We start from the raw sequence: 25,788 nt of genomic DNA on the forward strand, positions 1-25,788 counted from the left end.
AGACTCATAACTCACCATTTGGACTTACAATCCATCCTTTTTGTGTGTGGGAGGGGTATGCTTTTGTACATCTTGTTCAGAGAGCCTCAGTGTCTTTTTTTTGGTACCGTATACCCTGCTTATACAATACTATAATTTTTGCTGATTGCACTGTATATAGTACCATATAGTAGTTTTATCTTACATGTAAGAGTTATGCAACTGAAAGCAAAGTAATGAAGTTGGCATTTTCTTCGGCCAGTTCTTCATTTTGAATATTGTAATGTGCATACTTTGTACAGTTCACCATTTAGCAGCCAGTTCATATGACGACCTAATCTCAGGACCTTAGCTTGTTCATTAAACGAGGGGTGTCTGTCTCTGTCTTCCTTCTTCCCTTAATATTCCTATGTTGAGTCATTCCCAAAGAAGCTCTACAAACACACTCATTAGTGGAGATTGAGCCAGATAAATTCTGAAAAGAAGTTTTCTCCAAATGCTGATTAAAGACTAGGTTTAATGCAGCCTGATTTACCATTAGGCTAAATATTTACCTGTGCTAATACCTAACTGAGCATTAATTCTGGATGATTAAGGATGTTTAGTAACTTTAAGGTAATTTTTAGCAAGATCTTTGAAAGTCTCTTAAAATTGAAAACCTAAATGTAGGCTTTCTTGTGTACCTTTGGCAAAGATACTAGTTTAACACACTGTTTAACACAGTATAGAAATTATACTACCTACCTTGTAGTTCTTTGATTTCTAACATAAGTTTATTGAACTTGTTCATTTTAAAATAAAGTGGTTTTTGTTGTTGTTGTTGTCTTTTTTAAGGGCAAAAAGCACAAAAATGTTAAAAGAGCACTCAAACAAAAAACAAGCACCAGGGCTGGGGATTTAGCTCAGCGGCATAAGTGCCTGCCTTGCAAGTGCACGGTCATGAGTTCAAACCTCAATACCAAGAAACAACAACAAAAACAACCAGAGCCAAATGACAATAACATCAACAACAACAGCAGCAAAACAAGAATAAAGTTTTTATCTATTGCCACTTTTATATCCTAATAAAAGTCTCTAAGCCCCAATGATGTTAGAGACTGCAGCATATTTTGATTTATTTTCATCTTCTTTTGTTGGTTTTGTTGTTCGTTTGCTTTCTTTGCTACTGCGAGGTTTAATCTCTCGTTTGCATGCTGTTAATGGCGTTTGCTACCTGTTTAATAGCTTTATATTGGATGAACAAACTGGCCACCAGTGTTTGAGTAAAAATAACAGACCTTTTATTGAATACTTACGTATTCATGGTAGCCTTACCCACAATGCTATAATTTAAAATGTCTCCCTTTTGTAATATTGATGCTCTAGAATTGAGAGAAGTAAATAAAAGGCAAATACGTGTTGGGCTCCTCTTATGTTTTAGTCATTTAATATCTCTGCTCTGCATGTTTCCTTCATTATCATTATTTTTTAAAGCATCACTGCAAGGTAAATAGTTTTACTCCTGGGTTGGTTGGTTTTGGTAAGTTGTTATACTTGGTGTTATGTGAAATTATTGAACACTCTTACTCAAAGGTCAGAGCAGTTTTCTGTAGTCCTCAGCCTTCCTATCAGTTCTGTCTGTTACTCCCCAGGAACAATACTTCCTACAATTGTGTCTGTCACACAATTGTTTTAACTGATTTTTTGGCAAATTATTCATGCACCATTTTACTTCCTTGTAAAACACGTTAATGAAGAGTTTTCATCTTGCAAAGGAGCGTTCTTATAAAGAAAGCCCTACAAAGTAGAATGATTTTGGTAAGCTCACTGAAGTTATATGGGGTATTCAGGCAGCATAGTGGAAAGGGAATAAATAGTTCTCCACATGAAGACCTCAGAGAGGTAGACACGTCTCACTCACATTTTTGAGGGCCATAGGGTCTTGTCTTCTCTGTGCTGTTTCCTTTTTCAGAATAAAACCATGAGAGAGTATCCTTGGGTGGTCATACTATTATATCCTGATAAGAATGGATTTTGTAACAAGATACCAATTTCGGTTTCATTAATTAAATCTAAACATTTTCACTTCCTGCCAGTTTGTCAGTAGAATATCTTTTTCATCTCTTCCGTAAGAATGAGCCATCCCTAAACACTATCTTGTGTTTTTAAATTTTCTCTTTGCCTGTACTATATTTCATTTGATCTTTACAGTGATCTGAAGGTCACATGATTTAAGCTTTATCATCTTTTGAATCATCTCATAATAACCAAGAGTGGAATATGGGAGTGATGCCTGGACATAGGAAACCTGACTTTTCATTTAGTTTTACATATACTATACCTAATTTGATAAATACTATACACAACAAGTATTGCTTTTCCTATGCATCCAGTCTTTGGATACAAAATTTGAATAAGTGCATCTTTCTGACAGAGGGGGAAATATATACAAATTATCTCTTCATCATATGATAAAGCATGAGGTAGATGGAAACTAGAGATCAATGTCTTTTACACTGTCTTTAGTGCTATAATCCCATTTTGCAACTATCTTTGGCTTTCAAATGTATCTGGAACTATTGGGGAGGATATAGAGATATTTAAATATGTCACCTGCTGATTTGTGTGCCATGGTAAACATGGTAAAACAAGTTGTTAATGCTACGTAGAAGCCCAGTGTCATGCTTTCTCCCACATTCCTACAGGGCTGATTAACTGGGCCGGTTGTTATTTCCCCTGCTGTGACTTAAGGGAATTTCCCTGTGAGAATTGATTCCTATGTACATGTCTCCAGAATGTTAGCTTTTTGTGATTGTTCTTTAAAGTTCTCAATGATGCAGGCATTTAATTAGGAAACTGAAAGTCATCCTTACTTTGGGTTAAATACCAGGATTAGAAAATAAAAACAGGGCCGGGGGTTTAGCTTAGCAGTGTAAGTGCACAAGCATGAGGTCAAGAGTTTGATTCCTGGTACCACCAAAAAAAAAAAAAAAGAAAGAAAAAAAAGCCAGAAAGTCTCTTTAAAGCTCATTTGTTAATCATTTGCATTTAGTTCTTTCTTGAAGAATTGGAATTAGAAAAATTAGCTTTTCAGTGTGAAGCTATAGCTACAAAACTGGATGTATAGTAAGATACACATTATACTTTTTGTTGAAGTGATTTCCCAGGAGAAATCATTACAGGAACAGTTAGTTCTTTGTCAGAAGATGCCATAATTTTCCCTTTAAGTTTAGATGAGACTTTACATCTTATAAGAAAGTCATTTTGATGATGCACCTGTGTTGTATGTATGTTCATACACACATACTATCTGTGTACATAAGTAAAGATGTATGCCAGTATCCCAAAATATAATTATATGTAAAAATGAAATTCTATGAAGTTAGATACACCTTTAGTAATTTGTATACTTATTTATGTTTAAAATATTTAAGACAGTGGAAGATAAGTCACCAATAATGACTAAGGAAATCACATGATAGGGAAATACCAAGTCACATCTCTTAAGAGCTATAATTTGAATGATAATTTCATCTAATTACAAATACATTTCCTTTCATGTGCTTGTTTAGTTCTAAATTCATAGACTGTGTCTGCATAAAGCCACTGGCTTGAATGTTTTTATCAACTGCCACCACCACCACCACCCTAAACACCATCACGTGTCCTCTTCCTCCTCTTCCTTTTCTTCTTTTTTCTTCTCTTGTCCCTCTCCCTCACGTTCTTCTTCCAACTAACTACTCATTTCCCAGCAACTAAAATATTTTGACAAGTAAATGTAGGTCCTTTTCAACTTACCAAGGGATGTTGGTAAGTTGGAACACTGTTTAATAACATGGAAATCTAACGTGCCTTACAAACAGCAGAGCTTAGCAGCACAGTATGTGAAATAGAGCATTGGATGGTATCCCTGTGATTGCAAGGGTGCCTTAGAGCCACAGCTCCCTGCATCACGCAAGAGCATCCTCTATGTGTTGCAAATCTAGGAAAAGATTGAATTCAGTCTACAATTTCTCTTGAATGTGTAGGATTTGCCATTTTAAAGTCAAAAAATCTTAAATTGAAATTATAAGTCAGGGGCTAGAGATTTAGCTCAGCGACTTAGGACCTGCTTGGCAAGCACAAGGTTGTGAGTTCGACCACCAGTAGCAAAAACAGAAAAGAAAAGAAATTGTAAATCAGGACCAATTTTAAATATTTTTATGGGTAGACTTTCTAAATGCAGTGTAAAGTTCAATTTAGTGATCACATATTCCTCTCATCTGACTAAGAGATAATCTTGTAGGGAAGCATGAATAGCTGTATGTTAAGATTTTATTACTATCAGTTTTGTTTGTATATCTCTCATAGGTTTGTTGTAAGATAATATATAAATAACCTGAAGGACAGGAAAGTATTTTCAATAAAAGTAATCTAAAAAAAGGAGTTCTAGTTTCTGATTAAACATGGTACATATATTTGTAGCAAAACTCTCAAAACTCCAATGAAGAATAGCAAAGTTGATTAAAAGACATAAAACTACAAAGGCGAAGACAACTGAAGATTAAATAGCTGATAAAAGAATTTTTTAAAAAATTCTGATAGCTTAAAGTAAGTAGAAATGCTGAAGGCTTGACAGAAAAAGCCTTGTAACATGGAAAAACTGCATTCAATGTACCGTGGAAGAAATAGTGGATGGACTAAAACCAGAAATATTTGTAGAAAATAGAGAAATAGAAGCAGAGTTTTACCACAGCATACTATGAAATCATATAGGCATCAGCTACGTCTTTGCCATTCTGGAAAAATAGAGGTTTACTTTTCTGGAGAAGTTCATTAAAATATCTTTGATTTTAGAAATATCAGTCAGAAGTCCACCAGCATTCAATTCATAGACATTACAGGAAGAACCCAGAACACAGAAGGTAGGCCATTTTTTTTTCTTTTTTAAATTTTTTTGAAGGTAGGACATTTTTAAAATAATAAAGATACATGTGTAGGAAAGGAAGAAGATCATTATTATTTACAGAGGGCATAATCCTCTACATGGAAGTCTTAAAAATTTCTACCCAAATAAATACTCCTAGAATTAGTAGTGAAATTCAGTAGTGTCGCTGGATATAAAATTAACATAAAAATCAGTAACATTCCTGTACAGTAATAATGAACTCGCCAAGAAAGAAATTAGGAAATGAACTCATCAAGAAAGAAGTTAGGAAACAGTACTATTCACAAACAGTTATAAAGAAAAATGAATTACTTAGGAATTAAATTATTCAGGGAAGTGAAAGACCACTACAATGAAAGCTACATTACTTTTAAAAAGGAGATCAAAGAAGACAATCAGAAAATAGATCAATATCCCATTTCTGAACAGTCAGAACGAATATTGTTAAGATGGCCATACTTCCAAAAATGATATACAGATTTAATGCATTCTTAATCAGAGTAACAGAAGCATTCCTCACAGAACTAAAGAAAATAATCCTAAAGTTCATGTAGTCCCAGAATAGCAAAAGTAGTCCGATTCAAGAAGAGCAAAGCAGGAGGCATCACAATGTCAAACTTGATGTTTTATGGCAAAGCTACAGTGATTAAAAATAGGATAGTATGGTCAAAAAACAGACAGGTGGGTCAGTGGAACATAAGAGAAGAAGCCGAACCAACTCCTGGCAGATTCAGTTATCAGATCTTAACAAGGGTGCCAAAAATAGACCCTGAAGGAATGATAATCTCTTTAACAAATGGTGCTGGGAAAACTGACAATCCACATACAGAAGACTGAATCTAGACCTATGTCGCTCATTATGTGCTAAACTAAAGTGGAAATGGATTAAAGATCTAAATGTTTAAGCAGAAACAATCTGTTGAAAGGTAAAATTGATAAAACTCTACAAAACCTTAATTGCATAAGGAATAATACCAAAAATCAACAAATTGGATCATATCAAATTAAAAGGTTCCTCTACAGCAAAGGAAACAACCAACAGAATGAAGAGACAACCTAAAGAAAGGAAAAAGATTTTTACTACAAGCCTTTTGTCAGAGAGAGAAAAAGATAGAAAAATGGATTTATTATAAAGATTTCACCCATGCATTTATGAGGCTGAACCTCAAGATTTTCAGTTGGCAAGCTGCAGCGATGGGAGATCGAAACTACACGGAGATGAACAGCTCTGTTCCTGAAAGCTGGAAAACTCCACATGACAGGTGATGGTTCAGTCTGAGCCCTGATCAGAAAAGATCAATGTCCAGTAACAGCAGTCAGAAAGAAATTCTTCCTTCTTCCTTAACCTCTTCTTGTCTCTGTGAGACTTCTTGAGGCTTTTCAGTGATGGGGGAAGATCTGTTCTTATTAGGGAGAGTGCTGTGGTTTGAACATTCCATGCAAAACTCAGGTGAATATTTAACTCCATTATAACAGTATTAAGAGGTTAAGTCACAGTAGTGCTAAGCAGTGAATTGAAGCCATTACTCTGCCAGTGTAAAAACACACTTGATAAAAGATGTGCTTGACCATCATCCTTCCCCCTTCTGTCTCATGCCTGCTCATATGCCCTCTATTTTATCTTGTAACAAGAAGGCTCTCACTAGATGAGAGCACCATGCTTATGGACTCTGTAGCCTCCAGAACTGTGAGCTGAAGGAGCTCCTGTTGTTTATAAATCACTTCAGCAGAAAATGGACTAAAATGGACTGCTTTACTTGGTGTACTGATTCACATGTTTCATTTACAATCACACCCGAATAATGTTTAGCTAAATGTCGGGATGTTCTGTGGTCTACTCAAGATTACGCATAAGATTAATCATTGGAAGTACACAAAGACTTGGAGAACAGAAATTACTGACACTTACATGTGGAAATATTATATAAGGAAGAAAAACCAGAAATGTGATGAGAGTGAGGATATAGGGAAAACTTGAGACTACCAAGTGGTAAAGACCATGTTTGTGTTACATAATGGTGAATTATTGTAGATCTTGGAATTTGAGCATTATATTTGAGGAAGATCATTTTACAGGGTAAGTGTAGGATGCACAAAAATTTGGAAACACTGCCATTTAGAAACTAGTGAGTAAATATTCTGAGTTCTGGATTGGACTAAATAATGTGGAAGTAGAGTACATATTTTATGACCTTGGGAAGGTGAGAACTAGAAAGTCAGTAAAAGCTGGGGAAAGTGTTATAAAGTGTGAAGGGGGATAAAATTTGAAAATTCATGTCATAGGTAACAGTGAGATAGAAGAAATTTGTTTGTGGGATCAAAGACGTGAACTTTGAGATGATATGTACGGTGTACCTTACAATATTCAGCCTAATGACAAAATGGTTAAAATGCAAGCATGATTGAGTTTTAATGGTATGTGATTTTTTTTACTTTTAAATAGTTGTTGCAAGTATACATTAGTTGTTTACTTTGAAGAATAGAAATTATATTTATTAGAAGAGTTGAAATGTATGATGCAATTATTATAGTATGTATTTCAACAAAATTTTTTAAATGAAAAAGAAATGATACAGAATTTCAAAACATAATAGATTAACAATGGTTAATATATTGTGTATTGTTATCGTCAAAGTAATTATTCAGATTACAAGGTATAGGCATGAAAAAAATGATCAAATAATGAAAGCACACTCTTCTTTTTAATTGCAAATAAATCTCTGCGTGGTTTTTAGTCCTGTATGCTTATCCATATAGTTAAGAAAACTTGCTTATATGCTTATTATATAAGTGGCTATGTTTAAAATACTGCTCTGCAACTTTTTACACATTTTAAAATATAATTAAATATATTCTACTTATAGTAAAAATTGCATTGAGCTGCTATTTCATATTAGTTTAATTACTGCCATAAACATTTGACTGACTGAGAGGAGTAACAACTTATAACTTCCATTTATTTTTAATAATTATGAAAGTAAAACATTGTTTATAATATAGAATCAGTTTGTCTCAAACCCAGGACCTCAAATACAGGCAGGTGTGCCCTCAACTACTGAGCTGCATCCAGAGCCTTCTAGAAATTTTTATTTTGATACAAAGTTTTATTCAGCTGCCCAGACTGGTTTGGAATTTGTCACTCTCTTGTATTAATTTTCCAAGTAGAACCTTGTTTTCTTGACTCTGAGGGTCTTAGGAACATAAGAAATACTGATTTCCTGTGTCTAGTATTGTTTTCATATTAAAAGCATTTCAGTCTCAGCACCTTGTGAATCTGGACTGCCAAGCTGCTAAACTTTTTTAGTGCTGTTCCACTCTTGCTGATAAGCTTAAGCAGAAATTTTTAGAAGTAAGCTGATAACAAGTATGTATTTTAGTATGGATTACTTTAGTTAGCTAATAAAATAGCTCTCTTGCCTTAGCAAAATGAGTTTCTTTAGGGCTAGGTGGGCTGGGTGAAGTAAAATAGTGATACTTTTCACTGCAAAGGCCTGCATATGATTCAGAGACCAAGCCATGTGGGGAATTGTAAGCAGCACTGAGACCAGAGAGCCTAATCTATTGCTTGAAAGAAATAAGAAAATCAGGTAAATGAATAGCAAAGATGAACTAATCCCTCCACATACAACACAGTTTTGAAAAAGTAATAAAAAATATTGCATTTTCCATGTCTTCATTTTGATTGTTTTGATTGTTTTTCTTGTACTTAGGTCTGTAAACTGACATTTTGGATTATCTATATAGGTGTGGATAAACCACTGATTACCTGGAAAAACTAGCAATATATGTTAATTCTTATCCTTTCTTGGCGTGTGTGAAATTACTGTTTATATAATGTGTTTTCAGTTTTCAAATTATCATGTATTCTTTTTAAGAAAACAAAAAATAAAGTTATTTGCCAGTACTGTCTCCTGGATCTAGGATATGTACCCTATAATCTTCACATTTATTAGATTCTGTAAAATCTTCACAATTTTAGATTCTGATATATTTTTATTTGAAAAGACATAGGTACATATATTTCCCTGACACTGTTCCAGTTTAAAAAAAAACAAACTGTATCCATGATCATTTTAAACACACACATGCACCCAAGTGCAAAAAAAAATTTATTTTTAAATGGTTCACAATTAAAATTTCTATATTTAGATAGGATTATGTTTAGATACAACCACTAGTATCCAGGAAATTCAGTGGTAAAGCTGACACATCAGGAGTTTATAGTCTATTTTGTAGTCTGTGTATTTAGAGAAGGTTTGAAGCTTACTTAGCAAAGTTGTTTCAGCATTTAACTTCTTCAGCACAAATGCTGTATTTAATTTCATATAATTGTTAAGATAACAGTGTGTCGCTTTTTAAAGCTTAGTTCTTAAGAATGTGTATTGGATTTATTCCTTTCAAAGAAGGATGCATTGAGAGAACAGCTTTTATATATAAATATTTTCATAATATTTCAGATTGGATAGAGTTGGTTTGGTACAATCAGCATGGTTTGATAAAATTTGGAAGAAGTTACAGCCACATTTTTTAGTGTTTTCTCCAATGTCTTTATTTTTTTCAGATGGAGTATTTTATGTTCCTTCCAACTAATCAAAATAAGAAACTGAGTTTGCCTTTGCCAAAAACTAGAACTATCATTTTTCACATTCTTTTATTTTCCAGATCATTTTCAAGTAAGATTGTGTTTCTAGGGCTTCTGAATTCCTGAAAACTATGACTTTGAGGATATAAGAACCTAAGTGAACATTTCAGAGAAAATCTTAACTTTTCATACAACATATTTTGTGTTGTGCATTCCAGATAGTTAACTTTTGTGTGCATGTGAGTAGTGTGGAAAGAAATTAATGCCATCCAGTATTATGATTTATGGACTGAATTGTATACTCACTGAAGACTTGCCAACATGAAAAGCATTTTTTTCCTTTGGATATTAGAAACAGCTACTGTTTTTGTTGATCTTTTTAAGTTTTGAATGGGCCTATTTCAAATTGTATGAGCCTGGGAGCTCAGATTAATAATATACTTACTTAAGTAGTAATACTGAGTGAAACTATTGCTTACATGGGTATAAAGCATAAAATTTCATAAAATTATTTTCAGATGCATTAATGGATTTGTAAAAGCTGTGTATGATTTTTCTTTTGCATGAAAGAAATCAAGGAATTCTTTGTATTGATTACAGGTGGGCTAATAATTTAATACATATACATATATCTTAAAACATAGTTCATTTTGCTGGATTATTCCCAAAAGTTTTAAATTTGTACATTTATTTCTCTGGAGACATAATGATTGTATGATGTTTAAGAAAAATTCCTAATTTCCTTTCTTGTTAGTTACAGCAAGCTGCTGAAATTTCTCAGCTGAGGGGAGCAAGGGTAATCTCTGCAGAAGATCTTCTTTTTTTGATGCGCAAAGATAAGGTAATGTAAGACAGTTTCATTATATTAAAATACTAGGTCTGGTGCTTAATTGAACTTAGTAAGGACACTTGTGTGTCCTTGTGTTAGTTTTCAAATTTGAAATCATAACTAGTGAAGTTTTAGTCTTTATGGTTTATACAACAAAATAGATTTACTACAACAGAATTGCTATTTTTGCAGGAACAAAGACACTTAGTAAAACTTTACTAACAAGCAATCTTCAGTTATCCTAATGTGTCTTTTTAGACATTTTCATTGCTATGTATTATTCAGTAAATACTGACTGTATGCTCTGTTGTTACAAATGAAATGTATGTGGGTGGCATATTTTTCTTTTCATTTTATACCTTGACATCAGGATTACAATCTTTCATGCACTAAATTTTTAAATACAAAGTTTATTCTGTGATACTAGCTTACAGGCAAAAGCAAAATTAACCAAGATGAGTATATGAAAAGCATAAAAATATTCTATAGTATCTGTTTTTGATAAGCTCAGTTTTAATATGTTTAAACTGATACTTGTGTATAATTTTAGCATAGTTTTCCATGAGCAAGTATTTAAAAATATTCTACATTGTTTTCCATGTCTTAATCATTTCTTTGTTGGTATAAACAATATAAAGGGGAAAGAAACAGTCTTCCTCAAGAAGCTTATGGTCTTATTTAAGGAATAAGTAGCAGCTGAGACTTAACAGAATTGTAAGGTGCTGAGACTGGAGTTATGCAAGTGGCTGGCTCTGCCTAAGTAAGGCAAGGCTCACATAGCCATGGAGGATGGGCCCAGTACAGGGAGACAAACCAGGGTGCTGCTGGTTGAGGAATCAGACCTGGCTTGTGGCTGTGGGATGAAAAAGAAGGAAGAAATGGAGAGTAAATGAAGAATAAGAACATGTAGGATTTGGTGACTGTCTTGATACTTGGAGTACCACATATAAGAGTTGTTGTGAGGAGGAAGCCAGAGTTCTGTTGGCAGAGCAAGAGGGGAATCTAAAAGATGCTTACTGCCAGCAGCCAAGGAATAGCAGGGTTGACATAAGGGCGCTGCAGAACATTTGCCAGAAATAAAGAAATGGGCACATATTGTGCCCATTACTGAAACTTCTTTTTGCCCCTTTGGGGATGTAAAAGATGAAAATCATACTGAAACCTCAGGAATATACTATGCTTGACAGTGCTTTCCTGCTGTCCAGGTGGACTCTTCACCAGATTTTTACCAAACAAGAACATAGAATTTTATTTATACACTAATATGTTCCCAAAAGAATTTCAACAAGCTTAGATAAGTAAAATATCAAACAAAATTAAAATACTAGATGGAATCCTAACAGAAAGAAAAGAAGTATAGCAGAAGACTTAAGGTCAGGTATGCTTTTTGTTTTAATAGAAGTAGTTCTAGTTTATTCTCAAGAAGTATTTATTGGCTGCTATGTTTCACATATTGCACAAAGCAAGCATCACCTAGTGTCATAAATTCCTCACAGCAGGTATGGTAGGTAATGTACTTTCCTTACTGAGCAAGTGAAAAAACAGATTCAAGCATATGTACTACTTCTAGCTGTGCTGAGTTTCAATTGTGAGGATACCTCAATACCTAAGAATAGTATTGTGAGAATACCTTCTGCATAAAAAGATGCTCCCTCTGAATAAAAAGATGACTAGATCTATAAAAATATATCTATGTGTGTCTCAAAGCTGTGGGGTACATCAAATGATGCACATGCAAAAAGTTGTGTAAAATTCAGTACGGTTCAGATATTATTGGGAATCTTGGGTTGTGGCCCAAAGTCTTAGGTCCTATCTCAATACTCAAAATGGGGAGAGGGAGGAATCTTAAACCTGAAAGTCAGGCACCTATCATATTACATACTAAGTACAATCATAGAAAAGGCTTCAAAGTATTACCAGTTATTCTTTAAAATTAGTATTTTTTACATAAATATAAAGAATATCATCCTGATGACTTAATTAACATTCATAGGTGGCACATTACCTAAAAAAAGATTTCTCAGGTTACAAAATTATTTTTAAGGAAGAAAATAATAAATGTTTATAACTCAGTTTCTTAAAATTTTGTTTTAAAAGTTATAAAAATTCAGTAACAATATACTAAATATGGGAGATGTGGTATTTATCACAGTCTCAAAAAGGAATTTAAACTTTTATGCACATAGAAAAATAATTATTGTGATTCTGCAACTCTGTATACTTGTAAATTAAAGTACTTGTGTTTTAGCCCTTTTAATTTCGTGGCCACAGTTTTATTCCATAGTATTATGCTATGTATAGCTATCACTAGTGACTCTGTGATACTAGTTTCTTAATTTTTTTATTTTAAAGACAGTAAAATACAACAAAGCAAGATAGAACACAGCCATTCAAGACAATGCAGCAAAATTGGTATAGAACTTAAGAACAGGATACCGAGAAAACAATAATAGCTATCATAATATATCTTGTTATCCTCACAATAGTTGTCCATTCCATCAGGAATAGCAAAATCAAACCAAAAACAAAACACAATAAAACCAATCAAAACAGAATATTGAATAAAGCAAAACAATTAGAACAAAGTAAAACAATGAAAACAGACAAGATAGAAGGAAATCCCTCATATTTGCTGTATTGCATGCTGTGATACTCTGGAGAAATGCTCAGACTACTGGCTCCATGCCTGCATAATCAACCAAACAATATAGCCAAGCATTTAGTCATTTTATATACCTCAGTTGCTGTGAACTCAGGCTGTCCTCAGAACCATCCAGTTGCTAAGTGGGGGAAGGAGTTGATCCTCAGCTCCTTAGGCTTCTGCTGCTTACCAGGAAGCCTGGATCATTGATTTCTTGGTTGGTCCCCCAAGTCCTGGCATGGCAGATTCTCAGGAGATGCTGGCTTTTCTCTGATACTAGTTCCTTAAATGTAGTTACCATAGTAGTCTTTATTTTGTGAAGTGAATATGCATATACATGTTCTTATTTATTTTTAATTTTTTATAGAAAAAACTTAGAAGACTGCTGAAATATATGTTCATGCGAGACTACAAATCAAAGATTATCAAAGGCATAGATGAGGATGAACTTCTGGAAGGTAATAAAAATAGAGTGGTAAACTAAACCACAATACTTGATGAGCCATGGATATGGATGATGTGGTTTTTGTAATATAAGTGTAGCTATTCCCATCAGACTAGAAAATTATATATGTGTTTCTTTTAAATAATGTAATTTGAAAATTATGCAAAAATATTTAATTGGCAGTTTAATCTTGTGATCTGGCATTTCACAGATCACAAGATTTCTTTTTTTTTTTTTTTTTTTTTTTAGTTATGTGTATTACTTTACATTAAACAATTATGAAATTAAGAGAACCAGGTAGATTCAGTAAAATTGATTTTTACAAGTGTGATTTTCTTACAATGGATGAAAGGAGTCAGAATCGTATTTTTTTGAAGTTGACACAGATTCTTGTTAATTTATCATAAGTGTCTGATTTATTTTTTTATGTTACAAAGTCACCTCACTCTGGTCTGTTAGCCCTGTGCTGTTTAAAAATCTAACAAAAAGCATAACACAAAAATTCTCCTTTTTTGATCTCTAAACTGAATTGCTTATTTTAGAATTTTAGAAAAATGTTGCAAAATCAAGTAGGGTTAAGCTGAAAATAGATAAGTACTAAATAATATTTACTGAATCAAAATAAATTCACAGAACTTAATTTAGAAATAATTTATTTGGAAATGTTTTTAGAAATAACTTGTGTTATTTAGAAATATTTTCAGAAATAACTCATGTTTTTATTGACGGTAATCACTGTTTCAGTGGTACCTGTTCCTAATTAAATACATCGATAAATTAGATAACGTCAAAAAACCTATCAGATAAAGGAAAAATCTGGAAACTTGGCCCAACTTTGAAACTTTGAAAATAAACCACTTATTTTCATTTACCATCAATGAATCACTTCAAATAGCCTTGCATCTCCCCTCATGTTTTTCTGATTACCTATACTACATACTATCACCTATTTAATATTCTGGACATGAGCAATTCAGAGGAGGCTGCTACCTCTGAAATACTAGCCCGAGGCAAAAGAGTAGATACCCTGGAAGTAAAACAGAGGAAACAGGGAAAGATACAACTAAGAAGAGCCCTTCTAGGATCATTACAGAACTTAAAGGCTGGAATACTTTCACTCTTTAGATAGATCCAACAGTGTTTAGATCACAGTGGAGAGCAGGGTATGCCCAAAGATATTGAAAAGAGTTTAACCAGCCAGTGATTCATGGAGGCTAACATTTGTATGAGATACCAGTAGAGGCAGACCAGCAAGAAACCTAATGGGGGAAAACAGGGAAAATGACAGCCAGAAACAACCTGATTAAAGACTTAGGATGATGGAGAATGCATACCCATGACTTTACTACCCAATAGGCAGCATCAGAGGCCACACACTATAAGCAGAGAGACTCCACTGTACTTTCCCATTTAGAAACAAGTAAATATTCTGACATGACAACCAGCCCTAGAAAAGGGAGAGAATTATCATCTAGAGGTGCAATAATATATTATCTAAAGTGTCCATTTTCAACAATAAGAACAAAATACTAGACATATAAAGACATAGGTAAATATCATTAAAAATATGAACAAAATGAAACAATGGAAATTACCCTTTGGAGATCCATATGTTGGGCTTAGCAGACAAAAATTTCCAAATGACTATTGTGAATACCAGTACGCTCAAATTACTAAAGGAAATCATGTTTAAAGAACAGAAGAAAGGTATGAGGATCATGTCTCACAATATAAAGTAACAATGAGGAGGTGGAATATATGAAAAACAAATTGAGATTATTTGTTCGAAGCACAATGAACACATAAATTCAGTAAGGGAACTTGACAGAAGTTTTGAACTGACAAAAGGAAAAATCAGTGAACTTCAAGACATCATTAAACTTCATGCAATCTGAAGATAAAAGAGTAAAGAAAAATTCACAGAACTTCAGAGAAATGAGGAACCACTATGAACTGTATCAGTTGTATGCATTGTGTATCAGAAGGAAGAAATACGAGCTGAAAAAAAGTTCAAAAAGAATGACTGAAGATTTCTCAAACTTGATAAAATTATTAGACTGTATATCGAGTCATCCAAACAAACTTCAATAGGATAAATTCAAAGAAGTCCACTCTGATGCACGTGATTATAAAGACAGAAAATCACACAAGTCACCAAAAGGTGTTTGGAAATGTGACCTTTGGAAAGTGAATAGATCATGAGGCTAAGCCTTAGGAAAGGGAATAAGACCCTTCTCACTAGAGACAGAAGAGGTTTCTTCCCTCTCATGTCAGGCACATGGCCATCTGCAAAGGAGAATGCAGTCTTCACCAGATACCAGATTTGCCAGCACTTTTATCTTGGCCTCCCAATTTCCCGAACTATGAGAAATCAGTATTTCTTGTTTAAACCACCCAGTTTATGGTGTATCTGTTATAGTAGCCTAAACTATGACAACCAGCTGGGAAAGACCCTTTAAATATATTAACATCTGACTTTCTCAAACTCTTAAGTGTCTAAAGATTTAGCTGTTATATGAATTACCATACTCTGCCCCTAAAATACATTATTACATGTAATTAATAGTACCTCATTAATAAACTGCATATTTTAGACAATGGGTAACTTAAACCTGATTTTATAGATTGTAGAGAAAAAAATAGACATAACTATAAAGAGAATTGTCCTGAAATCACTTTTCTAGTTGAAAAACATTTTCCTTTCTAAATACTTACTGGAAAATATTAAAAATGGACATTCATTTTATAATCAGTTCTTGACAATATTTGTGACATCTTTATTTGGTACAAAAACATGTAATTAGTCACATTAACAAAATCAAGTTGTTTCACACTCATGAATCATACTGATACATTTACACATTAAGCTTACTAACTGGCTGTTGAAATATTATACTCCTTCCTGACCTTTTGAAATAAATTTCTCAGCATTATATTTTGCTTTAACTGGGGCCAAGGTTATAGATCATTGGCAACTCTGGGACTTAGCTTGCCCACAGCCCTGGTTTCAATCTCCCACTATACAAAATTCAATAAATGAATATAATACTTTTATCACCGAAGAGAAAGAAAGTAGGGTTCCTTCAGGTTTTAAATGTATTGTCACAATATTGTATGTAATATATTCTTTTTAATTTCAGATCTTGGTCTCAAGGTCTTTTTGATTTGTGAGTTTTTAAATTTTCATAATTAGTATGAAGTCTATTTGTTCTTATTTTTTCTCCAAGAAGCAGCATTTGCTTTTATTCTCTTAATTTTAAATTAATATTTCAGAACTTAACTTTATTAATTTCCTCTGTCCATTTCCCCACTAGTATAAGTTGCACTATTAATTAAGCATTTTTAATCTTTTATGAAACCAGGACCTTCACACTGAGCTTTATCCCCAGACCTTTTTTTAATTTATTTTCATTCTGAGACTGAGTCTCACTGAATTGCTGAATTGAATAGGCTGGGCTTGAATTGAGATCCTCCTGCCTCAGCCTACCAGAATGCTGGGATTATTGGGATGGGCAAAGCTCTGCAGAAAGATGTCTCCTGTGATGGTTCTTACATGGATCAAACGTATAATGTTGGGGTTATTAGTTCCATGCCGTAACTAAGCTAACCAACTGGACTGATTGTTCCTTTTTAATTACGAATTACAAATTCCTTGTAATTACAAATCTGGGCTGTAGCTAGGATATCTGAGAAAAATGTTACTCTTTTCATTAATTTTTAGATTACCCATGATTGGAGTTCTGATTACCCTTTCTGCTTTTCAAGGGAAGTGTGTTTTAAATTCCCTAGTAGAAAATACTTTCATTTTGGGGATTGTTTTTATTGATTGCTTTTATTACCACAGTGACTTGAAATTCTCTATCTTTTGGAATTTATTAAAATTTTTATTTGGAGCAGATAGTCTCAGAGCATAACTGCATGTGGCTCTCTTTGCCTGTTTCCAACCCTGTTCTGCCTTGTGCTTGAGCCAGAGTACACAGGGTGGCTGTGGCTATGCAGTATCCTCTGTGGGTTGATATAGCTGAGACTTTGTCTTCAGTGTGGTTGAGACCAGCAAGGTGGAGGCTAAGGTAAGGCGACGAGGTGGCACATGTTGGAGGTAGCATGTTGGCTTCAGGGCAAGAGTCTACAGAGGTTGGCATGGACTTCTGAACAAGCTCTGAATTATTGTGGATGCCAAGGAAATACCTAGACTGAATCCTCCTGTCGGGGTGTCAGGAGACTAGGAGAGATGGAGCAAAGGCTGGGGGTAGGGACCCTATATCCTGCAGGCCCCACTTTATCTGCTTTTCCCTCTATTCCCTGGTGGTTGCCCTGACTTGGGGCCTTCTAACTACCACACCTAAAACCCACTAGCAAATGTAGGGAGAAAAAACCCTCCTGGGTGAGGGGTGAAAGCACCTGGAGGAGAGGAGGTAAAAGAACACAGTACCTGCCTGAGTTGAGAATCATGAAAAGTTGAGACAGCAGCTTCCATAAAATCCAGCAAGGAGAGCAACTAGCAGGATTTAAATGGGACTCGGAGGAGGTTTCCCAGGGTTGCCGCACACAACTTCCCAACTAAGTAACTTAGCAGAGTATTTAAAAGTTCAAGAAAAAGGATGGGCTGGGATGTATTTCAGTGAATGATAGAGTGCTTGCTTCATGTATCTACAGCCTAGGTTTCATCCCAACAATCCCAAAAAGGCAAAAATAAAGGTCACTTTCAGAGCAGATTAGGGCCTGAAGCGAAAAATATAATAGTTCAGCCACAATAGATGGGAAAATACCAAAACATAGTTCCAAGGGAAAGAAGCAAGAGATGTGAAAAATAAAACAATGGAAGTTAGTACACATGCTAGAGCCATTTCAGAAAAAAAGATGATGCAGAAGCAATTATTAAGTAAATATAAGAAATGAATAACCCTATAGGAAGAAAATCTGAACCCACAGTATAAGAGTTCTACTCTTTTTTAATGACTAAATGTGCACATCTAGGGTATCTTAGTAAAATTCCTGATCTTTAAACAGGAGAAAACTCTTCCTCTGCCTGCTAAAAAGAAATGATTGTATATGCTTGCTGGTGAATTTCTCATTTGTAACTATAAGCTAGAAGACCCTGAAATAGTAGCTGCTGGTTCTTGAAAGGAAAGGACCTGATACCCTTTGAAGATATGCTGCAAGTGCTAAAGACAGCTAGTACAGTGCCAGAGTACAGCATGTAAATCATCCATGTTTCTTATCCAGAGACTTCAAAGTTAGAAACAAGGAAGAACAGCAAAGAGAAAGCATGTGGAGTACTTAATCTTGTTTGGGCTCATCCAGTATTAATCCCTAATGATAATATTTTAAGAGCATACAATTGAAGTGGTAAATTTCTTAAAATACTCTGACATTCTCTTAATATTCTATGAATAATACTCTTTTTCATAAAAAAAGCCAAATACTTATAGATAGATGGAAAAGGGATGAAGTGAACATTTTTCAGGCTATTGGGGGTAACAAATGAGAGGAAAAATGAAAATATTATTAAAGTTTCTTGTTACAGGGGGAAAAAGTAGGCAAAGTAGAAAAAAAGTATTATTATACTGGAGGGAAATTACCTCTTGCTGAGAGTATACTTGAAAACATGTTTTAAGTAATTGAAACAGCCTGGCATGGTGGCACATAACTGCAATCCTTGCCTCCTCAGGAAGCAGAAACAGGAGGATCGCTGTGAGTTCCAGGCCTATATAATCGAGTTTAAGACTAGCGTGTACTACATAGTGAGACCCATCTCAAAAAAAAATTAATAATGATTGAATCTATTAAAATATTTTCAAGTAGTGTGTCCAAGCAGAGAAAGGGGAAGTAAATATTAATGAAAATGGAGAAAGAGATGGTAAACATTAGCAGAATGGAAAAGTATATTACAGAAAGGGATGCTTATTGCAGTATCTGTCCCAGTGGCAAAAATTTGGAATAAGATATATTTGGTGATTGGCTGGAAAACTGATACATATGTACTATGAAATTGTATGTGGTCCTCATAGAGAAACCAAGCCTGGACTATATAAGTAGACTTGGAGGGATCTATGTCATCAGCTGAAAAATGTGAGATGAAGAGAAAGGGGACAGGTATAAGAAGCTATTTCTAAATGGGGAAAAAATGCATAAAGCATATCCACAAATCAGTGTACTTATTCTGTGTTTGTATGAACATAGAGAAATACATGGATGAGGATATCTGGCGGTGAATGTGAATCACATCTAATAACATGAAAGGGAAGAGGATGAGGACACAAGCAAATGTCAATACATGAGTTTCTAATTGTAGATATTTACAACTTTACAAAATTTTAGATAATAAAATTAAAGAAAAATGGTTGATGTGTCTAAAAGAAGAAAATTGATCTTTAGGTCTCTAGGTGTTAAAGCAGTTGTAGTTTTTTTAAAACTAACATAGCTTACCATAATGTGTCAAATTCTGAAAGTAATTTCTCACAGTGATTATGCTATTAAGGAAAATTATTTTGAGAAAATTTTGACTTTTATGTGTAATATGTAATATATGCAGTGGTTATGTTGATATAAATGTATTGAGAACTTTGGCTTTTTTCTCTCTTTATCATGGTGAAGACAAATTGAGTGGTAGCAGTGTGAACAAAAGACAAAAAATTGATCAGGACTTTCTCAGCTCTATTGACCAGACAGGAGAACTTTTAGCAATGTTTGAAGATGACGAGATTGATGAAGTTAAACAAGAAAGAATGGAGGTATAGTATATTATTCTCCTTTTACAGTAATAGACAATCATAGAAGTTCCTCTGAAATTTAGTTCTATTGTTGTGAGCTTTAAATGTCTGAAATTCTCAAACCAGTGAATTTATATCGAATAGCAGCAGTATACAGAGAAACTTCAGTTTTATAGTCAACGTTGGGAATCAACTTTAATTTCTTTTTATTTCCTTCTTTGAAAATGAATAGGTTTCCCCACTCTGTTATTTAATTTAATTTAATTTATCTATTTTTATTCCATAAGGATAACTTGTAATTAGAAGGTTTTTTTGTTCCAAATTACTCAGTTATCTTGGTGACAAAGATAATTTTTACTGCTTTGTGGCATCCAGAAGAACTGTTTTTTAGATTGTCATTTGTAGGCCATGATTGGACTCACAGTAGCTCAAGTAGTTTGACAGTGTATTTACATATTTTAGTGTCGCTGAAGTGTATCAATGACCTGTATTTGAATGTATTGGATAGGTTTTAGCAGTGAATATGAAAATTGTATGTCTCCTGTTTACCTTAGCTATCTCTACCAAAAATTATTGTGTCTTTAAACATACTTTAGGGGGGAAAAATAATGACTTGTTTCATTTGAGTGCCTTCTCAATTGCAAAACAGTATTCTTATAATTATTATTACTGTCATTATACTTTAACATGTGAGAAATCTCAGTTTCCCTCTTCCCCTCAATTGAGCAAGAAAAGTAATTCCAAAATTCTCAAAGATATGCCAAATGCCTACTTTATCATAGTTTTTATGCATGCCAAATATCATTTCATGTTACGTTTTAGAGGAAGTCCAATAGACCTACATGCTTTGTAAAATTTAACAACCTTGAAAGAATCAGTATGCTTAGATCATAAATTTTGATCTAAAGGTGCTGTTCTTTTAGGGATCAATTACCTTAGAAATGTGTGGTTATCTTGGTTTAGGGAAACTGTAAATGGTTTTAGTTCAACTTTGCCTTGGGCCAGAAACATGCTAAGTTGTCCAAAGCAGATGATAAGCATGTATTTCTGATGTCATAATGGCTTAAACAGGAAATGATTATTTAGTGGCATGGTTTCACTTATGCGTTACACAGACAGCAAATATTGTTTATATTTTATTTAGAAATTTTTTTCTATTATGAAAATGGTTGCTATTAAAAAGGTCTTTAAAGAAGGACTCTCCTAAAGCATAAGTAAAATTGAACAAGTAGCTTTTTAATTTTTCAGCTAATTTCAGCTAACCAACCCTATTGCCCAGAAGGGAATTCCACAGTTAAGCAACTGGGAAAAAATAGAGGATTTGTCACACTGAGCTTGTGATAGTGGACTACTGTCTGCCTAGAAAAAATGAGTCAGGAAGGTGCTAGTTAAAGTCAGTAAAGATGGAAATGTAGAATAGCAAAAGCATGAGCATTTACATAGTCTGTTTCCCACCTCCATAAAGTTAGGTATTACCTAGTAATAAGGAGAATAAAATATCACTAGTTGATAAAAATGAATGCTTATAATGGAAATGCGCTTCATCTGTACAGTAAGCATGTGATTGACAGCTTCTATACGCCTGCTGTGGAAATAAAGTCTTCTGTAACTGAGTTAACAAAGAATCATTCTGATACTTCATCCAGATAACAGAGTTTAACTGAATAAAAATGATGGTCTTGTAGACATACTGTAGACAGTAGAAGTGAAACCATTAAGAGCAGAGGCCTTGCCTGCTTCTAATTTGACAGGTTACAGTTTCAAGAGTAAACCACAACTGTAGCAGTCCATATGAAACCACTTTGGACTTGCAGACTGCAATCTATGTGTTTAAAGTGCAGCAGAATAATCAGTCCTGGCATCACTCAGTGATTTAATTTTCCTTCAAGAATCACTTAGGCTTGTAGAAACTTTATTTACTACTTTCTCTAGAATGTATGAAAATGGTATAGTCCTACCAAAAAGCCTAATTTGGTATTCTTTCTTTGTTGTTCTTAGGGGTTTATTTTATATTTTTCATTTACATGTAATGTGGAAAAGAAAAACTATAGCTATCAAAATTCACTGGGGACTCCCATTTTTCTCAAAGCCTTGAGTAAGCACGTGAATGTCAGCCTGGGCTTTCCCATGGGGTTTTCAGCTGATGTTCCTGTGCCTCGCTTTGGGTTTCACATGTAAAGCTATTCATTATTATTAAGTAGTGTGGGATTGACTTATGTAAAGTTAATTTTAATCCATTTTGCCTTACTAGTCCATCATTTTGATAGTTAATGAGCTCTTACCCTGTTTATTGTTCACTAGCATCAAATTTCTAACACTTGGGTACATCTGTAGGAGAGATCATGATCATGATCTCTAAAGCTGCTTCTAGGTTATAGAATAAAAGTTAAATAATACTCAGCGATTGTACTTGAGGGGCACATAATTATAGCTTTCTTCCAGCAATTCCTCCTCTGTACCTACCACCACCCCAAAATGAGGCAAGAATATTTTAGTATTGATGGTTTTTCATTCAATTTTTCTTAAAATTCTTATCACCTGTATGTGGCTATGTGAACCAGAAACAAGAAAGGGTCACTAAAATTTGCAAATAGCTTTGTGTTTGCTTAACAAGGAGGAACTCTGGTCACTCACAGAAGAGCTCTAAAATCTATAGCCACAAAGCTTATGTAGGAACCTGACAGCTCACCTTATCTTTACTCAAGGAAGAGCTCCCATGGATTAAGATGGTGAGTTTGTCAAAGGAGTATGAACAGTGAACACTTAAAAACTTAAATTTACTCTACATTCAACGTATTCTTCAAATTGATGAAAAAACAAGTACAAGAATTCAGAGGTAGCAACTTTTTTTTTTTTTTTTTTTTTTTGCCTAAAAGCCTCCAAGCCGGAGGTAGCAACTTTTAAACAAGTCATTATGCACAAAATCCATAGTAACTTTGTCAGCTGTTTCTAGCCCAAGACTAAATACTAGAATCTAGAAAGAAAACAGGATGACATACGTAGAAAACATATAAAATTTAAAGTTATCTCATAGTTTTTAAAATAAGTTTAAAGTGAATGAAATTCCAGGTGGCCATCTAAATTTGCTTAACCTGAAGTGAAGTGGCCTTAGGTTTTAAAACATGAAGTTTCTTATGAAGACTAAGTAATAAGACAAGTCAGGCATCTCACATACTGTGCCCTAGTTATAAAGTTGTGACAGCTGAGAAGTCTTAGGCCCACAGTAACAGTTGTTCCAGAAACTCATTCATTAAAGAGGTCAGAGACATAGGCAACTGTACATATTCTCTGTCTTCTCCTGGTCTTTGTATTAGACCTTCATTTATATTTCATGATCTTTTTTAAGGAAAGGAGAAGAAAATACCTTATGAATCTAAAAATATCTTAGATAAGATTTAACATAAAAGAATATTGCCATTAGTATAAACTTTTACAAATACCAGAAAAATTAAGAGATTGATTTAAAACCCAAAACTTAGAAAAGTCAATAATTTCAATGTATATTGGGTTAAAAAATGATAATAGGGTCTAGAGTGATAACTTAGTGGTAGAGCACTTGCCTCACATATGGATGATTCTGGGTTTAATTCTCAGAGCCATAACAAGAAAAAAACAAAGAGAAAGAAAAAAGTAAATGAACATAGAAGTATATACTTGAAACGTGTTTATATATATGGTTTATATGTATATATGTATATACACTTACATATGCATGTAGATTTGCAAACTTACTACACAGGAATAGAAATATAATTTTATTAGTTTCTTTACAAAATGAAAATAAAGCTAGAAGCAAGCCCAGTCTGGGAACTAGCACCATGGGCAGGCCACCACCAGACTGGAACAGACAGACCCCAGCCTTTCCCTGTGAGTCAGTGCCATTCACAGTCCAGGGGTAGAGAAAACAAATCCACACCAGCAAGCAAGTCCAGTCTGGGAACCAGTGCCATATGTAGGCTGCCGCTGAACTAGAACAGACAGACTCCAGCCCCTGTTGGTATGCAGGCTGGCAAATAAGAAGTACCAACATTCCACTCCTACCCCCTATAGGTCACACAAAAGCATTTGTGCTAGAGACTGGAGCAAACTACTGTCAACTTTTGGTAAACTGTCTTAAATTTTTTTTAAAAGGCTGAGATTGTAGCTTAGAGGTAGAACATTTGCCTACCATGCAGGAAGTCCCAGGTTCAATTCCTAGTACCAATATATATATATACATAATAGCAAATCATATTCAACAGGACATCAAAAAGATCACTCACTTTAATCAACTTGATTTCATCCAAAGGATTCAAGAATGATTGAACATACACAAACCATTAAACATATCACATAAAAGAGGATGAAGAATAAAAATCTTATGATCATCTCAGTACATGTAGAAAAAGCATTTGATATAATTCAGCATGCCTTCATGATAAAAGATCTGAATAAATTAAATACAGAAGAACTATACCTCAACTTAATATGGGTTATATATGACAAATGATAGGCAGCATCACATGAGTGAACAAAAACTGAAAGCATTTACTCTAAGATTAGGAATATGACAAGGATATCCTCTCACTTCTCTTTGTTAATATAGTTCTAGATATTTTGGCCTGAGCTATTACACAAGAGAAAGAAATTAAAAGGTATACAACTAAGAAACAGGAAATTAAAATGAGTCCTATTTGTAGAAGATTTAACTCCATAGCTAGAAAAACCTAAAGTCTTTACTAAAAGACTATGAGAATGAATGAATAAATTCAGTAAAGTTTGAGAATACAAAAACATGTAGAAGTCTTTAGTATTTTTATACACCGATAGCAAATTCACTGACAAAAAAAATCATAAAAGCAGTTCCATTGATAGTAGCACACACAAGATAAAATACCTAGAACTGAACTTAGCCAGGGAAGTGGAAGACCTTTACAATGAAAATTATAAAACACTAAAGAAAAAAATTGAAGGGCACCAACAACAGAATAAAAAAGGATAGATTTCCCATGCTCATGGATTGGAAGAATTCAATTGGCATATATACAAAATCCACAGTGATTTATACATTCATTGTCTCTGTATTAAAAAAACTAACAGCTTTCTTTATACATGTAGAAAAAAAGTCTTAAAATTCATATGAATGCATAGAAGACTATGAATTGGCAATGTTAGCTTGGCACATTCCTTCCATTAAAGGTAATTTTTTTTCAGTTAACCTTTACTTTATGAAATTATTCTTTAGGGAATATTAGTACCTCTAAGAAATATTTGGTAAGTTTACCTACATAGAGCAGAATTCATGTATAATTGACATATGATTTAATGTGTTTTTCTGACACAGAAGCTGCAGAACAAGTAGTATTACTCACCATTAGAAAAATCTAAAACTTGAGGTATAATATGTATGTATAAACTGATTTCCTTTGATTTGCTTTGCTTTCCTGTCCAGTCCTTCCTTCATTTGCAACTTTCATTCATAATAGGAGATATGAGCTTAGGATCTTCACAGTGAGGTATATTTCCCACTGTTTTTATCAAGTATTTCTTAAAACTGAAGACAAGAGTCTCAGTATTCACTGAGTTTGCGTGGGCTGGGGTTGAACTGGCACATCCACCTCCCACAGTACTAGGATTACAGGCATGCATCAGTATGCCATCTCTGATTTCTATTTGTGACTGTGCGTAATTACTTTTGATCAGTTGCTGTCCTC

At 34.0% G+C, this 25,788-nt stretch overlaps 1 protein-coding gene across 7 annotated transcripts in view; it reads left to right on the forward strand.

Moving 5' to 3' along the window:
• Positions 1 to 25,788, forward strand: part of Supt3h (SPT3 homolog, SAGA and STAGA complex component) — a 357,727-nt gene that overhangs the window by 202,395 nt on the left and 129,544 nt on the right. For 6 of the 7 annotated variants that reach the window (XM_063238790.1, XM_063238791.1, XM_063238788.1 and 3 more), the window contains exons 4-6: positions 10,222 to 10,308; positions 13,305 to 13,395; positions 19,980 to 20,116. In XM_063238790.1, coding sequence (XP_063094860.1) covers positions 10,222 to 10,308; positions 13,305 to 13,395; positions 19,980 to 20,116 — 315 coding nt within the window. The remainder of the gene's footprint in view (positions 1 to 10,221; positions 10,309 to 13,304; positions 13,396 to 19,979; positions 20,117 to 25,788) is intronic. The other variant, XM_063238789.1, reaches the window with a different exon arrangement.

The sequence above is a fragment of the Cavia porcellus genome, unplaced genomic scaffold, assembly GCF_034190915.1.
Source record: "Cavia porcellus strain 051 isolate PalLab524CR breed Dunkin Hartley unplaced genomic scaffold, mCavPor4.1 scaffold_28, whole genome shotgun sequence".
NCBI lineage: Eukaryota > Metazoa > Chordata > Mammalia > Rodentia > Caviidae > Cavia > Cavia porcellus.